This window comes from Mustela nivalis (assembly GCF_964662115.1).
Source record: "Mustela nivalis genome assembly, chromosome: 2".
Lineage (NCBI taxonomy): Eukaryota > Metazoa > Chordata > Mammalia > Carnivora > Mustelidae > Mustela > Mustela nivalis.
In genome coordinates this window covers 29,436,096-29,455,614 of record NC_139021.1, presented here as the reverse complement: position 1 = coordinate 29,455,614, position 19,519 = coordinate 29,436,096, and the positions used below count along the sequence as shown (strand labels likewise).

Here is a 19,519-nt window from a genome sequence, read left to right as displayed (position 1 = left end):
CATGGCTTCTGTGTTTTCGTTATTGTCTTTGCCATTTGTTGATACCACACCTATCTGCAGAGATAAGTACTTTCTGTTCCAGTCCTAATGAAAATGCTCTTTACATATCTATGGTTTTGTCAAGAATTTTTGTGACTTGTAAAACAAAACTCTAATAATACATTTGTGTTGCTTTAGCGTAAAACTTAATCGAAATGAATTTTGTTGAATTTATGAGACAAGAGCTATAGGCAACATAAATTTGCCAGAAATTACATTTGCCAGAAATGCAATACTTCAACTATAATTTTATTTTTCTTCTTAGATCAGACTGGAACAACATTACCCCAAATACATTTTAAAGACAAACAAAATTACAGTAGTTCTTACATTCTAATATGTTCACTCATTCAGGGCTTTACTGGGAAAGAGGAAAAAATTTTGAAGAGGATAGTAAGTCCCAGCTGTGAATCACGTGCCAAGATATTCAGTGACTTTTTTTTTTTTCTGTTAAAGACACAGATAATAAGAATAAGAAACCAAGTGTTAGCTACTTGGGAGTATTTCTTTAAAAAAAAAATATAGGGGCGCCTGGGTGGCTCAGTGGGTTAAGCTGCTGCCTTCGGCTCAGGTCATGATCTCAGGTCCTGGGATCGAGTCCCACATCGGGCTCTCTGCTCGGCAGGGAGCCTGCTTCCTCCTCTCTCTCTGCCTGCCTCTCTGCCTACTTGTGATCTCTCTCTGTCAAATAAATAAATAAAATCTTTAAAAAAAAAAAAATCTAGGATTTCTCATTTTGAAAATAGGTGCATTACCATTTCAAATTATCTAAGAGAAGGAAGGGATTTAAGAAGTTTTTAGCAGTTCTCAAATGTGTCTGCCATGTGGTGCCAATTCAGGTAGAAGCTGTCACTGGTCTCTGGTAAAGAAGTTAAATTTACTCCTTTTTAGGGACTGTTCTCATTGAATCCCATAACTCCTTTGGTGTTAACATAGCAATTTTAAGATGAAATTATATGAAGCTAAATTGTAGTTATTACTTTTAATGTCCTCACTTAGCAAAACAAAAAGTTGGCAACTTATATTGGCTCCTTTACCTTTTTCCTTTTTCCTGGAAGTTTTACTGGGTCATAAAGCCCCAATTCAGTGAGCATTGATCTAATGGAGCTTCTGCCTTTCCACGAATAATTATTGAGTCTCTGGGGACAGATCATGAACATGACACACAGATGTTGAATGGAGCTTGGAGTCTAGTGATAGACACAAATGATGATATGTAATGATTATAACACAGTGGGAAAAGTGCTTTTAGAGAGAAGGAATACTGGAACATATGAGCAGGGCACCTAACACCGATTGTGGGAAGTCAGGCAAAGATCTCTCTAGCAAAGAAATAAAAAATATGAAGTATATGATGTTGGCTTTGTGAGGAAAGTACATTTTTCAAGATATCTAGGTACTTGGAAAAGCAAACCAAAGAGTTACTTTATGATCATAGAATCAGAGCAAAGAGCTATTAATTACAATCTGTTGATCTTTGATGAAATAATCACATCCCAGCCAATATAACAGCTCTTAGCAGGCAGACACTTATTTCTCTAGAGATGGGGCAGTGGGATACATTTTTAGGTTAAGAAGTGATATTCTCTTTCTCTGTCTGTCTCTCTGAGAGTGAAACTTGCCTCCGCCTCCTCCAGACCCTGAATTACTGTCTCAGGGAGAGAGTGTGAGGGGAGAAAACTGGGAAGTCAGGAACCTCATCCCTCTGGTTTTGGGTTTCAAAACTCATCAGAGAGGATATACGTAGCTGCCTCTGGAAAAATCCCAAGACAATGCTTGGGGAATCAAGCGCTGAAGTGTATGGGTACTTCTCTTGAGACTGAAATATTGCTTTCATGGGGTTGGGGAATGGAGGCAGGAGTGATAAGGAAGATGAGCCTCAAGAGGAGCTATAAAATTCAAGTTTAGAGGCTCCCAGGGAGAGAAGCCTTATTGTCTAGTCAGGGTGTCACGGAGATGAGAGCACTCAGAACAAATAAAAGATTGGAGGGTATGCCGAAGGAGGGAACCTCAAATTCCCATGTGATCCAGAAGTAGTTAGGAGAGCCACAGGACCTGGAGGCGTTTGTGGAGAGACAGAAGGGCTGCAGTGCTAACTGGGGGACCAGGTGGGCTTCCCAACGTCTTGAGACTACATAAGCATGAGTGATACAAAACTGGTATGGCTGTACTGGGTGATAAGTTATCAAAGTACTTTGCATTCACTGATAAATAGCCGTTTACCCAGAATCACCCCCCCCTCCCCCGCGAACTAAAGAACAATGCCTGGGATAGCAGAGAAGGCTCCAGGATGCTGCATAAGCAGTAAACCAGTGTCTGCATCCTTTCTGATTAGTGTCTTAGTTATCTATTATTGTATAACACTTCATTCCAAAAACTGGCAGCTTAAAGCAATAATAAACATTTGTTATCTCACACGGTTTCTGTGGGGCAGGAATTTAGCAACAGCTTAGTTGAGCTGTTCTGGCTAAACATATATCATGGGTCTGAAGTCACAATGTCAGCTGGGTCTCAAGTCTTGACTGGGGATGGAGGACCAATCTCAGATGTGCCACTCACACGGCTTGCAAGTTGCAGGACACCTCAGTTCCTCACTATGTGGATCTCTGCAAAACTGCATGATTGTCTTCCTGACATGGGAGCTTTCTTCCTCAGAATGAGTGATCTAAGAGAGAGCAAGGCAGAAGACACATTATCTCTCACGACAGCCTCAAAAGTTGCACTTCATCATTTCTGAAATATCTTGTTGATAACACAGGTCACCCCTATTCAACGTGGGAGAGATGATAGAGGGCGTGCTCTCTAGAAGGTTCTAAATATCACTTTCACACAAGTCAAAGTAGCCTTGAAAAAGAAGAAGGCAGCAAAGCAAGGGCAAATTCCAACCTGAGATTAAGATGTCTTCCTCCAAGATAACTCAATTAGAAATGGAGTTTTCTAAAATTGCAAATTTTGGTTTTGCACCCCTGAATTTATGCATTGAGATTCATAGCTTCTGTGTCCTGTGTAACTAGTTGTTCCCTGAAAATTACTACCAAAGTTTTGTTCACCAATACTCTTCTGTTGCTTTAATTCTTTCTTTAAAAGGTACAATCCTTCAAGAACTTTGCTATTCAAGGAGTCTGGGAAGCACTCTGTCATCTCCCATTAGCTACTGCTTTCATTACATCACTCATTCTGGCAGCCCAGGATATGGAGCACCTGTAATATCCTTTCTAGAAGGGCATATATGTACCACAGCAAATGTTAATTAGGACTGCCTTGGCATTCGGTAGGGAGAAGTACAGGTTGACAAGGAAGGCCTTTGGATTTATGCACCACTCATACTTCAGACTTGTAATCATTCTTCTGGTTTTTTTTTTTTTTTTTTTGAGGAAAGTGTTAACAAAATTTGGCCTTGAATAAGTTTATTAACAGGCATTCATCAATGATAGTATGGCAGCTATCCAGTGAATTGTCATGGGACATTGTGAGCACAGTATCTTTGGAATTTTCTAGTACTTCGTGGAAATCTTGAGTTACAGAATTTTAGAAATGCTGCCATTTTTCAGAGTTAACTGTTATTCTTGGAAAGATGTTTAGAAATTCTAAATTACTTCTATATACTTGGAATCTGACTGCAAAAAGAAAAAATATGAAATCCTAGGTAATTTATCAATGGTAGTAGCATTAATTCCCTTCCCAAGAAAAGAATAATTCCTGATTAGTGTCTCATAAAAAATAAGCAAATTTTCAAGTCTCTGTGGGTTATCTATAATCTACCATGTCTTTTCTTCAGTATAAAGCAACCACTGCTGAGCTATTAATCATATACTAGAAGAAGACATTCTGGGAAGCTGAAATAAAATTTCCATATGCCTAATAGCTGTGTTAAATAGCTTCGCAGTCTAACTAGTATTTCAGATCTACTTCTCAACAAAAATGGAAGATTACACCCAGAATGGAATAATAATAACAACGCTACTGTGGCAGATAGGGAGGTGCATCTTTAGAATCTCCCTTCAAGAACGAACTTGCTATTCAACTGCAAGGAGTAAAAGGTGGCTGACAGCTTCCAGCTCTTAAAGGCTTCAAAATTCATCTCAGCTTCTGAGCTGGGGCCACGCTCTTCCAGAAAGCCCCCGCACTATGACTGAACATGTGGGGATCCTAGCGCGTGTCACTTCTACCCAGTGTAGGACTCCTCTAAAAGGTAATCTTTGCTCAGGAGCTTTTCTCATTGAATTGGCTAATACTTTCCCAGATCTAAATCATAGCACGGGGTGCTTTCTGTCCAATCCAGCTTCATACTCTTTTCTTTCAAAGCATCAAATATGCATCATGGTCTGAAAGCTTTCCCCATTCAAGCTTTCCCTTCCCAGGATACCAAAATGACAAAGCTATTTTTTTTCTTTTTTTTTACTAAGATCCTACCCTAAAGGTGTATATCATAGTGTGTTTGGGGAAGTTATTCAACCTTTCTGAACTGTTCCTTCATCTGCAAAGTGGGGTGGTTGTTTGAAGTAATCTACAAAGTGCAATTTGTAAAGTGCCAAGTACACAGTAAGTACTCAATAACTGTATTTAATACTGAGTATTATTATACCACATGCCAGACTCTATGTGAGAAATTCTGTATTTATTACTTGTAATCCTTGTTATAATCAGCAAGTATTAATATGTTCATTTGACATATAAGGAAACAAGGATTTAATGAAGTTAAAATAACTTGCTCAAATTGGTTAATTACACAGCTAGATTGAGCAACCTCGGGTTAAAACACAGCAAGTTCCTCAGAAGGGAGCAATGTACATGTATGTTGGCAAATATTCCATTGCTGTTACCTTGGAATGTAATGAAACTCCATACCTACATACATGGTATGTACAGTTTATAATTAATACAAGTGACTTTAGGGACTATTTCATAATTGTTAAGTCTGTACACTTAATTCCACTACATATATGACACTACAATCTGTCCAGGGGCATCTAAGAGTAAGCATTTGTCTAAAAGCTTAGAAGAGCAATATACAACGTCACTGTCACTCTCTGATAAGTACCTGTCAGTTATTCTCATAGAATGGCTCTCAGTCTGGGTTTGTCTGACTTTTCTCAAGATTAGATTGAGGTTATTTTTAATATTCCATAATTTTGCTATTGCTAGAAAAACTGCATCAATTGAAATCATTTCCCCCCCGCCGACTGTTTTGGTTCCCATCCCACCCACAGAAATGCTCAAGCTCATTATTAAAAGATGCAAAAGAATCTGCAATGGCAGAAGGAAGTTAAAATACTATATCGCTCAGAAAACTTCTAGTGAGGTGGCAGTAATCTGAACTGAGTGGCAGCTTTGGTAGCACACTTCCATTGTTCCTTAACTCTCAGTTTTAAGATAAAGAACCATGATGAGACCTTGCACCTGTTAGAATGGTTAAACCCAAAAAGACAAGAAATAAAAAAAGTTGGCAAGGATGTGAAGAAAAAGGAACTCTTGTACATTGCTGGTGGGAACGTAATTGGTGTAGGCACTGTAGAAAACAGTATGGAGATTCCTCAAAAATATTATATAATTACCATATAATGCAGTAATTCCACTACTGGGTATTTATCCCCAAGACAGAGAAGACACTAATTCAAAAATATAGATGCAGCCCTATGTTTGCTGCAGCATTATTTTACAATAGCCAAAGTATGGAAGAAACCCAAGTGTCCACCCATAGACAAATGGATAAAGAAGATGTGGTGTATATGTACAATGGAATATTATTAAGCCATAAAAAACGAGATCTTGCCATTCACAACAACATAGATACCATGTGACTCACTTATATGTGGAATCTAAGAAACAAAGGAAAAAGGAAACAAACAAAAAGATAGATGCTTAAATATGGAGAATAAACAAATGGGTGACTACCAAAGAGGAGGTGGGTAGGGGGATGGGTGAAATAGAGAAAGGGGATTAAGAATACACTGCTTATGAGGAGCACTGCATAGTGTACAGAATTGGTGAATCATTGTATTGTACACCTGAAACTAATACAACAATATATTAATTATACTTTATTTAAAAAAATAATGTTAGAGCTGCCTGGGTGACTCAGCTGGTTAAGCGTCTGCCTTTGGCTCAGGTCATGATCTCAGGGTCTAGGGACTGAGCCCTGCATCTGGATCCCTCCTCAGTGGGGAGTCTGCTTCTCCCTCTGCCCCTTATCCTGCTTATGCCCTCTCTCTCAAATAAATTACATCTTAAAGTAAAAGAATTTTAACTACAATTTTAAAAAATTGTTACATACGCTAAAAAAAAATTGAGATTGTGGTCTTTCTGCAGGTGTGAGATAGAGATGGATGAGGTTGGTAAACTGGGTAGGCAGTTTTCTTAGTGGAATTCTGCTGGGAAACCAGTCTTTTTCCCAAACAAATCCATAGGGTTGACTTAGTAAGCCTTCCTATGTTCAAAAAAGCATGATTTATGACCTGAAAGATATGACCTGAAAAGACTTTGTGTCCAGTGTTGCTATTGGCATGTCAGTGAGTTCTAGCCAAGAGTGGTCAGCATGACCGTAGAAAGAAAAAGAAGGCGAGTAAAGGAAATGAACTTGTGGCCTGATGGGCAGGGTAAGATACATCAGAACTGCAGCTCTGAATGAACAACTTAAGCCACCTATGGCTAGAGTGATGCTACCAAACCATAGAAGAGAGTTTGTAGAAAAATGAAAATTATATTTGTAACAGAATAGCATGTACTTAGAAAAAAATGTGTAAGTTAATATTCAGTATATATATTTTTAAAGATTCTATTCATTTTTTGAATGAGTGAGAGAGAGAGAACATGAACGGGGTTGGGGTTGGACAGAGGGAGAGGGAGAAACAGACTCCCTGCCAGGAAATTTTATGGAGCAGGGAGTCCTACTCAGGGCTGGTTGTAGGGATCTATCCCAGGCCCCAGAGATCACAGTCTGAGGTGAAGGCAGATGCTTAAGTGACTGAGCCACCCAAGTGCCCCAATATTCAGTATATTTTTGTGTGAGCTTACCCATAATGAAATTTATTTATTGTGAATACTTTTTTGAACATTTTTCAAGTAAAGAATTCAGTTATAGTTCCATTGCAGAAAATGGAGTCTATCTAGATAGGCTCCAGAAACCATCAGGTCACTATAATAGCTCACAGAGACTCCTGGGTGTTTGGTACACAAAAAGGATTATTTACAAAAATACATTTTTGCACAAGGACTGCTACATATGCAAAGATGTATATGTGTATGAGAACAGAATATGCACTTTGGGGAAATTAAATATCATTTGAAAAAGCGTACTTTTAAGTATGGTTATAAATCTTAAAAAGAAACAGCTCTAATTTATTGCTCATGTGGGAGAAATTCTGGGTGTACTCCTTCTGGATGTACTTTCCTTTTCACTGTTAAAACTATGGCACAGAGGGGTAATTATCAGTTTGTGAATTCTACTGTGAAAGGACCAAAGTGATCTCACTGGATATGTTTCCCAGAGACTCTCCTTTGCTTTCTAAAATAATATAATTAGATGTGAAATGAACTGCTGGCACATTTTACAACATATATTGAAAATGATGGTAAAGTTGGAAATACTAGAAGTGCCTAAATGCTACAGTTGTGCCAGCAAAGGGGGTACAGGCTCTTGTGTTTGGAGGGTGGGACATATTAAATTACATAATCTTTTAGAAATGTAATAAAAAGTGTTCAGGAAGGTTCCTAAAACAACTCCGTGTTAATCTGGCTTTTGGTAAATAAAACTCTAAGGAAAACTTCCTTCCAAATGTGAATGTGTCACAGTGAAAATCTGTTGACATGGAATGAAGATGAAATAAGTAATATTTTCCCTTAAATACAAAGGCTATGATTCATTAATTAGAAACAATAACATGACTTAAAAGCTATAGTAAATTTTATATGAGACTTGTAGTGAGACCAATTTACTCTCATGGATAATTGTCACAGTAAACAAAGGTTATAAACTGTGCTACTGAATATTTTAATTCAGTATGATTAAGACAGAACAAAGGAAACAGCAGGTTCTAAATAATGATGACGATGCTGGATATTGCAAAATCAATTCAAATGGTATTATGCTGTCTTGTTAAATGCTGTCTATTTTATAAATGTCATAAGGTTTATTACATCTAAAAAGTTGCTTTAGTCTTTTATAATGTCTGAAGATATTAACTGAAGTAAGTAAACTTTGACCATAAAAGAGAAGCACTCCACAGGGCTTCAAAGACCAATATGGCTTGATAAATAAACCTCATCCCACCTTAAAGATAATGTAGGCTCATTCAAAGTTATTCCTTTCTGATTCCTGTTCATTCTGATGTATTATCATTCAAACTATTCAAACACAGCAAAAAAAACCTGAAAATAACAAGATAGTGTCACATTAAAAAAAAAAGTATGTCATAGACCACATTCATATGCTTTTTTCATTGTTTTACTGAGTTCATTAAATGAGATAGTTATTTCCTATGACATCTAACATGGTATAATCTAATATTTGGCTACTTAGATAATTTCTTGATATTTGTCACCAATACTGGGCAATATTCAATAAGAGAAACTGGATTAATGTTTTTTATTAACATATAATGTATTATTTGCCCCAGCGGTACAGGTCTGTGAATCATCAGGCTTACACATCTCACAGCACTCCCCGTCCCATACCCTCCCCAATGTGGATTAAATATTTTTAACACACTTTAATGAAAACTTCTTTTTCAAAGTAGTAAGAGGGTGAGAGATAAAATTTTGAAAATTTTCTATAAAAGAAGATTTATAGAAAGTATGATTGATGTTTATGTTCTCAGGTTATTGTTTTATCTATAGAAGACATTTCTTTCTTAATTTACATTTATAATTACATTATAAAATGTTACAGAAGAATAAAGAAGTTTTGTCAGTGACATACCAGTTTTTTCCTGGCCTGAGGAGGGCAAGTTTTATTAGACAACTGTAGTGTTACAATATGTAAACACACAGTCACTTTCCCCACTTCAGAGATTACTATTGGCAAAAAAACTTTCCCTTAAATATATATTTCTGTAAATATCTCATCTTTTATCTATGACTTGAACAGCTTATGTCCCGTGTATGTATTTTCCATCTTTGTTACCTACTAGTGGCAAGAACTCGAACAAACCATTTACTTAAGGTCCTCAGACTGGGAAACATATACAAAGTCCATTAGATTTTCACAGTATGGGCAATACCCAAGGGATTGCAGTTAGTGTTTTTATAAAAAAAAGAAATTGAATCAATTTGAATAGAGAATATAGAGGATAAACACATGGTAAGCCTAGGGTTTTTTTTTTTTTTTCAGTTTTTTACATACGTGTGCATACTGTGTGATGTAAAATATATTCCTTCATATGGGTTACAGGCAAAATAAAAAGTTTGAAAAATATAGTTTTAATGATTCATAAATACCTTCTAAGTCAAAAATGAAATCATTCTAGTTTCCATCTCAGAAATTCTGAAAATGACTTCCTTTAACATACTGTCATATGGTTTACTGCCTGAAAGACACTAGCAGCTAGTTACAAGGATATTTAGTTGAAATGACTAGAGAATATTTACTCCCTTAATTAGTTATAACTGATAATATCCATTTTAAGTATTGAAAAGGCACCTTGTTGGGCTTCACCACCTCAAAAAATTCAACAAAATGTTAGGCATAAACAATTTAGTACAATTATTAATTTCTACATGTATGTCACAGATCATATGCCAATACTGTGTTAAGGGGCTGGGAAAGGTAAAATGAATTAGTATGATCCCAAACTCACTATGTTTACAATTTTTAGGAAAACACTAGCTATAAAAAAGAGAATATCCTACCCACAACCAAGGCGTAGAGTTCAAATGTACACTACTATGAAATATTATCCTAATAATCACTAACACAAGTTGTTGTTTTTTGAATATCTAATTCTAATTCACTAATTTTTTGAATATCTAATTTTAATTCACACATTCAACATCTACTGTATGCCAGGTGTTTTTCTAGGTTGGCTGTTCCAAGGTTAAAATGACAAAGTCCATACTCTCAAGGAGTTTATATAACAATGAAAAATACAGAAAATAAGTAAACAAAAAAGAAATCAAACTGATAAGTGTAATAATGATGTAAAAGGCATTAACTAGGATCCACTTGTTATTGGAAAGGCCTCCCTATAAGTAGATAGTAGTTTTAAATAAAATTGAGATATAAAAGACAAAAAGAAGACAGCCACTTAAAGATAATGGAAAGGAACGTTTCAGGAAAGGGAGTAAGGGTCAAGTGCCACCCAAGGCAGATAGGAGTTTGGAATGTTTGAGGAATAGGAAGTAGGCCAGAATGGCTGGGATCTAGTGAGGAAAGAATGGTCGATGAGGTAAGAGATGTCGGAGAGAGTCACACTGAGTAGAGCTCTGTTCACTGTGGTAAAGTGTTTTGAATATATATTTATTGCCTAGGGGAGTCATGTGAAAGCCACAGGCAAAGGAATTCTGTAGTCTGATTTTTTTTTTTAAGACAGTGGGGCTGCTGTATAGAAAATAGATTTTACACAGAAAGAATGAAACTAACAGGGTTAAGAGGCTATTACAGTCAGGTGAGAGATGGTTGTGGCTTAGACTGAAGTAGTAGCAGTGGAGATACAAATAAATTTGGGGGAAAATTTAGGAAGTGCAGTACAGAATATGCTGACAGACCACATACAGGAGGTGTGCAATCAACAATACTTCCTAGAATTTTAGTTTGTGCAACTAGGTGGACAGTTTCATCAATTGCAGTGGGGAAGGTCAAATTTGGGGGGAGAATCCAGAGTTCTGTTTGGGATATGTTAACTTAGAGATGCATATTAACTATCTAAGTGAATACGTCAAGAAACCAGAACTGGGCCTCAGGGGAGAATTTGGAAGTCATCGGCATATAATTGGTATTTACAGCCAAAGGACTGGTACCTCCATGGGAGCATCATGCACTGTCTCTCTTAATCTCAATAACAACTCGGAGGAATTTTTCTTTTTATAAGAATATAACTAGTTTCTTTTTATGTATGACCAACTCGGACGCTCAGAGACAGACATTCTGAAAAGTCAACCAGCTACTAAATACTGGTGCCTGGATTCAAATCCATCTGATAGAGTTCTTGCTTATTCTACTGTTTTACTGAAGCATTGGGATATGTGAATTTCTGAGTGAAGAGTTTTTAATTTTTTGAACGAAGAAGCTCTACAAGGTCTGTTAAGTTTGGAGAGAAATGGACCTCATTCAGAATCTACTTCAACTTTCTAAGTTCAATAGTCTTTCCTATCCTTATGTAACTTCTGGCAGATGTTATTGATATTTCCTTTTTTTTTTTTTTTTCTTTTAGTTCTACTCTCTTGGTTTGTGGGATACATCTCTCTTTTTTCCCTTCTATTCTGACGGCCTCTTCTTCAGTGTCCTTTAACTATACAGAGTGTAATGTAAGGATTTTTAGCCAACTTTCCTCACTTTACATATTCTCCCTTTACAATTTTATGTTTCCTTGGTTTTAAATACCAAATATATAAGTATGAAGTTAAATTTCTTTTCTTCTACTCCAGACATTTCTCCCTAGGTCTAGTAGATTAAGTCTAATGGTTCCTGAAAGCAATTAGCTTGGTGGGAAAGGAGGCTCCCCCGTGACGTTCCGGAGGAGGAGAGAAGTGCAGGGGCTGGGACGGTCCCAGTTGTACATTTATTCCGTATTTCATTCATTCATTCATTTATTTATAAGGAGTTACATATTGGCTGGTCTTAGGAGTTTTCAAATGCACAGCGGCAGACTCTAGATCTAGCGATCCAGGTGGCAAGAAGACAGTCCTGGGAACATTAAGACGACCTCGGCCACACAAACATCATGTGCAAAGGCAGAATCCCGCTTAGCTCCTCAAAGAGCTTTTATAAAAGTTTTTGGAGTGTTTCAGTTTAGACGAACATCAAAAGAAAACGGAGAGCAAACCCCGTTGAGGAAGGAGGAAAGCTGGGGGCAAATAAAGGGTTGGAGCAGAACGTTACGTTGCGGCACTGCACGAAGAAAACAAAGTGTTAATAAAGAGGTGGGAAGAGAACGAATACGCCTGTATAGAAAAAGAAGAAAAACCGAGGAAAAAGGAAACATTTGCTTAAAAAAAAACCCTGTAAAAGTCACCTCAAAGCACGCCGGCTCCACCTCCCAGCGCTAAGCCACCGCGTCCTTAGAGTCCCCGAACGCCGCTGTCCACCCAGCTCGCCCCGCCCCTTTCCCCAACAGCCCCCACCGCAGAGCCCTGTGCACGTGCGCAGCGATTCCCACCCCCTCCGCTTTCTCGACCAATGAGAGGTGGCGTCGTAATTCGCCGCCACCCGGTCGTAGGTCACGTGACGGTGTCTCCCCGCCCTCTCATTTCCCAGCCTCCAGGTTCTGAGAAGATGGCGAAGGTCTCAGAGCTTTACGATGTCACTTGGGAAGGTAACTGCGGGCCGGGCGGGCGTGGAAAGACCAAAAGCCCTGGGAAGCGGTTCGGCAGTATCTGCTGCCCGTGGAGACGTGGATTCTCCCGTCTGTCGTAGGCGCTGGAGCTCTCTCTGGACGGGCCGCGCCGAGGTGGTGGCCAAGCTGGAGGGGGAGGCTGACCCCTTCCTTGGCCCAGCCTCCGACTGGAGTCTGCGGTGTTCCCCACCGCCGGTGCTCATCGATAGACTGACTGACTTATGTACCTCTGCGCCCGTACGGTGGCCCGGGGCCGCTTCCATTGTAAGGCGGGAGGGCTGTCGCGCATTTCGTGTGGCTGTCGGGCCGCGAAGAGGAGGCGGGATAGTCGCTTTCTGAAGCTTCCCTGCAGCCAGGAAATACAGGGCCTGTAAGGCCTTTTATTAAGTGTTCCGTGAAGGTTACAACAACTCTGTGCAGTAAAGGGCTGTGAAAGATCCATAAAAAAAATCTGATTTTTCTACGTGCCACTTTATATTTCGTTCTCTCTGCAAAACTGGGTCTCCGAATGCTCATCTTCAGTCGCTGCCCCACTCCCCTTCAAAACCCACTTGGACTCCTAACGCAACTTTCTTCTCATTTTCTGACAGTAATTCCTTTTCCGAAAGGGAGAACAACTGGTTATCTCGGGCATATGCTCAAGTGGGATGGACTTCTTTTTCCATCCTACTTTAATCTAAGGTGGAGTGTGTTCTTTAAATCTGGAAGCAGCCAAACGTTGATCCAATTCTATAAGAGACTTTTCTCTTAAAAACTTCAATGGGAAGCATGGTTAAGAGAACAGGCTTGAGTTTCTCTAAGGCATGAAAGTTGTGTAATTGAAATTTCTATTCCCATCATTTAACATTAGATTTTAACAGCTTATTTGTTTAGTGAATGCCTTCTTCAGATAAACAGTGACATAGTAACATGTGGGCTGAAAGTTATATTGACCATTTAATGGTGAATGTATCTATCCAGTATTACAAAATTGCAAACATATGGAAAAAGGGAAAATTCCTTTATACTTGAACTGAATTCAGTAATTTATTACTGGTTTTGTGGCCTCCAGCTCACTGTGAACAATATTTCTACCTGTATTTGGCAAATTCATTATATTAAAAGTATTAACTGCTTAGAGCTAGATGTTGGGTATATTAAATTAAGTAACACACAGTCCTCTTAAGAGTTCACAGTCTAATGGAGAGGACAGACCTGTAAAAATACATATTTTTAAAAGGCTTGTGTCAGGATATATGGTTAAGCTAGATGGTAGACATGTGGCTATTACTTGTAACGCTTTTTAAAAAATGATTCAAATATTTCTTATTTTTTAAAAGTGTTACTTTGCAGGTATGTTCAATATAGGTTTCTTGGATGATAGGAACAAGTAGGTGTGTATCATATCTACCAGAAGACAAGGTGATTTAACTAGGTAACTTGGACCTTACCCTGTGATGATTCTAAGGAAAATGGATTTAGAATAAGAAATACTAACTACTTCACAGGTATGACTGAACAAAAGAGAAAGCATGTTAAAGGGCTTTTAAACAATTAAGTGCTTTATGAAAAAGATGATCCAGCTCCTGCCCAGGCCCCAGTTTTATCTTAACTATTACTCTTAACTATTATCTTAACCATTACTCTTAACTTACTCTGAACTGGCTATGCTGGCTTTTGTTGAATTCCCTAAATGTGTTCTACCCTTCTTTGTTTTAGGGCTGGACAGATGCTATTTCTTCCACTAGGAGTGTTTTTCCTTTCTTACCCTACTCTTGCTCCCATTATATATTTATCAGAATTTCCTTCCAAGGTCCCATACTTGAGAGAGCCTTCCTTGAATACCCTATCCTATCCCTCAGCTAAAAGTTTGTAAAAAGAAAAAAAAAAAAGGCAACAAAATGTACCTCTGGCCCTTTAACTCTGTGTCCTCATACTATTGAAGTACTTATCCAGTTTGTTAAGTTTTAAAATTTTTTCTCCTAGAATGAACGGAGGGACCAGTTGTATCTTGTTCTTGCGCTAGACATTTTGGAGTTGCTCATTCATTTTTTGTTGACTAAGTGAATTGTTAATGGCATTAATAATAAACATTAACAAATTCTCACAAAAAGATTATAAGCCATTTTTCTCATATTGGAAAAATTTCTGTAGCATCTCAGGTAGATTTAGGTAGCTCACTTAATTCATCGGATATAGTTTGATTATTTGTAAAATGAAGGTTTCAGGATCAGAGATCTATTTTAGGGGACTTTTAAAAAGTGTTCTAGATTTTTCTTTCAGAGACTTATAGTAACAAACTTATAGTAACAAATTTTTAGGATCTCTAAACTATTTGTTTAGACTTTTTTGGGAGGGCATGTCAGCTGGACCTGTGTCCTTCAGAATTCCATTGAATAGCTTCATGAATTAAGGTTGTGGAAATGACTTGTTCGATAAGTACTATAATTCTTGGGATAGGAAAGTTTATCACATTTATAAAAGACCCATATGGAAAATCTAACACTCTTTTAATCTTTTGGGCTCTATCAAAAAAGTAGAATATATGGTTTACTTATTCAACCAGTTGAAAATTAATGATGTTTATTAAAGAAGTTACTACTTAGGAGTTGGAGGTGGGAAGGCGAGTTGTAAGAAAGGTATATAGCCAAGTTTCTCAGAAATAGGATATTTGGCCAGGTTATAAATATGATGTCTAGCACAACGCCTGGCCTGTAATAGGTACTAAATGAATATTTGTTGGAAAAATAATTACAAAAATACTTACTGTCTCTACTTTATTCAGTCCTTCAAACATAATTTGTTTTCCATGCCCTCTCATTCGAGTAAAGTTTCTAGGGAGACCTAATGTCAGGTATAATGGATGTGGGTTTTGTTTGTTTGTTTGTTTGTTTTTTTATACACCTACAGTATGTTTGTTTTTGCAGATCACTCTATGAAACCTTCTTTCCTTGGTTTAATATAATATTATGACTCTTCTCTTCTTTTTCAGACCTTTCCTTTGTGAGTTCTCTATATCCATTTGCTCCTTGATTTTTAGTGTCTCTAAAGGTTCTTTTCTTAGCACTCTACTTAATGTGTTATTGGTGGTTATTAAACCTGAGATCAGTAGAATTCTGACTGATGGAGGGACAAGTTTTGTGTGGTCTTTGAATTCCCTGAAAATGTATGTAAAATTGAGTATACATAAACATGCACATATTTCTCGGAAAAGAAGGTTCAAAGGTTTCATCAAATTCAAAGAGTCTAAAATTCAAAGGTTAAATGCCTTCTGTGGGTGATCTCATTCACACTTAGCTTTACCTGTTGGGCTATATACTAAATAATGTGTTAATTAAATGCATATTTGCAGTACTTTGCAGCAGGCACTGTTCCAGTTCTTGAGGATACAGTGCTAAACAAAACAGTACAGGATCTCAAATCTCATGGAACATACCCTGAGATTTCATTTCTAAGCTAAAGATTCATACTTTATATGTTTTGTGTATATGTTTTGTGAAGGTAATTTTTTTAAGGTAAGAGATAAGTTGGCACCTTGCTAGCCTAATTTGGGTTCAGCATATAGGCAAAGGAGGCAATGTAATGGATAAGATCTGTAAAACACTAAATAATTTATATTCCAGAGGCACTAATTCCTCTTTTAAAATAATCTGTGAGGTTGGGGCACCTGTTGATTAAGCGTCTCACTCCTGGTTATGATCTCAGGGCCCTGCGATCAAGCCTTGGGTCACCGTCTGTGCTCAGTGCAGAGTCCGTTTGGGTTTCTGTCTCTAACTCCCTCTTCCCCTCCCTTCTAAGATTCTCTCTCTCTCTCTCTGTCAAATAAATAAATAAATATTTAAAAGAAAATTATCTGCCAGGTTGAAAGTGAATGTGGATTTAACACTGTAAGTGAACCATGGTATGGGGCTAGAGTTTGAGTTTTGAGAACTCATGCTGTGGATCTAAAGATATCATATGTTGTGATATGATAAGAGGTGTGTATTTGTTTTTTTGTCCCCAGTTCCTGTCACAGAGCTCCAAAACACTTGAAATTTCCTGAATGATAGAGTTGATAGGAACAGCTTCTTTTTTTTAAAGATTTTTATTGATTTATTTGACAGAGAAAGATCACAAGTAGGCAGAGAAACAGGCAGAGAGAGGAGGAAGCAGGCTCCCTACTGAGCAGAGAGCCTGATGCGGGGCTCAATCCCAGGACCCTGGGATCATGACCTGAGCCAAAGGCAGAGGCTTTAACCCACTGAGCCACCCAGGTGCCCCAGGAACAGATTTTTTTACATGTAATCTTTTTTCTCGGTTTCCAACACAATAACCTTTAAGACCTTTGGAGTTTCTAGAACAAGGGTATATTTTTGTCTGCTAATGAGACTATTGGTAGCTGCTTGCTTCAGGTTGGGGGCATCATCCGAAAGACCAAGGCAAGACTGAAACTTTTTAGTCTTATCCCTTGACTTCCTGGGAGGGGAGATCATCTGGAAATCAGTCATGCCAGTGGAATGAAACCCACATAAAGCCCCTTAAGCTATGGCGTTTGGAGAGCTTCCAGGTTGGTAAGCACATCAAGGTACTGGGATGGAGGACTTGCTTAAAGAGCATGAAAGTTCCTCTGCTTCCTTCCCTCTTGCCCCCTTCACTTTGCCCCATGTACTTTCTCCATTTGGCTATTCCTGAGTTTTATTTTTTATAATAAACCTATGATAATAAGTGAAGCACTTATCTGAGTTCCTTGAGGCATTCTTGGAAACCTAAGGAGGAGGGGTTGTGAGAACCCCAGACTATTTTTTTTTTTTAAAGACTTTATGTATTTATTTGAGGGAGAGGGAGATCATAGAGGGAGAGAGGGAAGCTGACTTAAAGCCGAGCAGAGAGCCTGATGCAGGGCTTGATCAGGACCCTGAGATCATGACCTGAGCCAAAGGCAGATGCTTAACCAACTCAGCCACCCAGGCTCCCTGAATCCCAGATTTTATAGCCAATTGGTCAGAAATGTTGGTGGCCCTGACTTTTGATTGGTTTCTAAAGTAGGGGCAGTTTTGTGCGACTGAGCCCTTAACCTGTGGGGTATGAATGACCTACTTTTATTTATTTATTTATTTATTTATTTTTAAATTTTATTTTCAGCATAACAGTATTCATTATTTTTGCACCACACCAGTGCTCCATGCAATCCGTGCCCTCTCTAATACCCACCACCTGGTACCCCAACCTCCCACCCCCTGCCCCTTCAAAACCCTCAGATTGTTTTTCAGAGTCCATAGTCTCTCATGGTTCACCTCCCCTTCCAACTTCCCCCAACTCCCTTCTCCTCTCTAACTCCCCATGTCCTTCATGCTATTTGTTATGCTCCACAAATAAGTGAAACCATATGATATTTGACTCTCTCTGCTTGACTTCTTTCACTCAGCATATTTATTTATTTTTATCTGTTCACTTTCTCTTCAGCCTGGTAAGAATCAGTTCAAGGTTATTTTCCGTGCAGAGTGAAAGTCAAGCTGATTTCTAGTTGTCAGTAGAAGGAATTAACTGTTAATTTGATTTTGTAAGACATTTAGGATCTATTTTTGGTGGGTTTTTATTTTTTTGTTTTTTAGACTTTGAGTTATAGGGGCTCAGATAATGTCTATGAAAGTAATGAAAATCCTTTGTGGTGCTTTTATACTTAGTCTCCAGAGGCTTAGCATATTGTTTACTTAACTCCTGTACAACAACAATTTAACTGTTTAAATCTGTTCTATATCTGTGTCTGTAGAAGGAAGAAGTTGGTACTTCAGACAAGTAAATATGTTGGAATTTCAGAGGTAGGAGTAAGAAAGCATATATATGATTGGTGAATTGGACAGTTCATTCTATTGTAACTATATGAAAAAGATCTTTTGTTTCCTGGATTAGGTACTCTTTCTTTTTCCTCGTTATTATTCCTGCTGTTGTCAATATGCTGTGCATTAAAACTCTTCAGTATCCTCTTGCTTTATAATATACAGAATTGTTCTTGTGACTCTTCTGTTTTCTAGCGCTTTTTACCTTTACATTTTTCTTTTCATTTATTATTATATAGAGAATTGAAAGATTTCCTTTGTTCTGAATCTTTTGCTGTTTATTTTCTTGCATGGTTGTGTATCTTTATACATTACATCTACTTTGGTAATGTTATTAAGGAAGTTTTGGAATGACTTCCCTTTCAGTGCCGATAGCCTAATATGATCCCCTGATGAAATTTTACATTCTGGAGTGAGTAGGAATTTCAGGAGTACTTTGGATTTTTGAGATTTCTGTGTATAATTGTGTGTGTGTGTGTGTATGTATATATGTGTTTCCCCTGGGAAAATTAGCCCTAGCTTTTATCAAGTTCAGAGAGTTGTCTGTAACTTCAAAAAGTTAAGATCCATAGCTGCTGAAAGGGTTAGAGAATCTTTGTAGGAGGCCATTCATCACTTTTATGTTTGTAACATTAGTTTTAATGTCTTTTTAATCTTCTAAAGGATCTGTTGCTCCCATTAAATTGATTTTCTGCTCTATGAATTTTGACATACCAAAGACTTATATTAGTGTGACTTTGTTTTCTCTACCTGATAAGTCGATTTCAACTTCATTATCAGTTTTTTGAGTTATCAAATATATATAATAACACTTTATTTTTTCAGAAATGCGAGATAAAATGAGAAAATGGAGAGAAGAAAACTCACGAAACAGTGAGCAAATTGTGGAAGTTGGAGAGGAATTAATTAATGAATATGCTTCTAAGCTTGGAGATGATAGTAAGTTCTTTTATTCTTGCTTTGTTCATGTTCTGTTTTGGTCTTTAGGTCTTTTTCTTTTTTTCAGATACCTTTTTATTATGTTTTTCCTGCTGTTTATATCAATCTATGATTTGTCCCTTCTTTTAAAAAAACTTCTCAGGATATCTAATGGAACATTATTTTGAGAAGGACTTCTAATTGCTGATTGTAGTGAAGCAATCAAATAAGCATTTTTCTTTTAAAGTTCATAGCAATAGTTCTGGTCTGGTCAAAATG

General features: G+C 37.6%; 1 protein-coding gene and 1 long non-coding RNA gene across 3 annotated transcripts in view; one reads left to right on the top strand and one right to left on the bottom strand.

Annotated features, from left to right (window-relative positions):
• Nucleotides 1-2,598: 2,598 nt before the first annotated feature.
• LOC309859390 lies at nucleotides 2,599-12,263 on the bottom strand. Its single transcript, XR_014308657.1, has 3 exons — nucleotides 12,207-12,263; nucleotides 8,309-8,406; nucleotides 2,599-2,704 (listed from the first exon to the last, which is right to left on the bottom strand). It is a non-coding gene; the product is annotated as an uncharacterized lncRNA (long non-coding RNA).
• A 151-nt stretch (nucleotides 12,264-12,414) lies between these two features.
• Nucleotides 12,415-19,519, top strand: part of EMC2 (ER membrane protein complex subunit 2) — a 61,906-nt gene continuing 54,801 nt past the window's right edge. For both annotated transcript variants that reach the window (XM_082720021.1, XM_082720020.1), the window contains exons 1-2: nucleotides 12,415-12,506; nucleotides 19,148-19,261. In XM_082720021.1, the coding sequence (XP_082576147.1) occupies nucleotides 12,467-12,506; nucleotides 19,148-19,261 (154 nt within the window). In that variant the 5' untranslated portion in view covers nucleotides 12,415-12,466. The remainder of the gene's footprint in view (nucleotides 12,507-19,147; nucleotides 19,262-19,519) is intronic.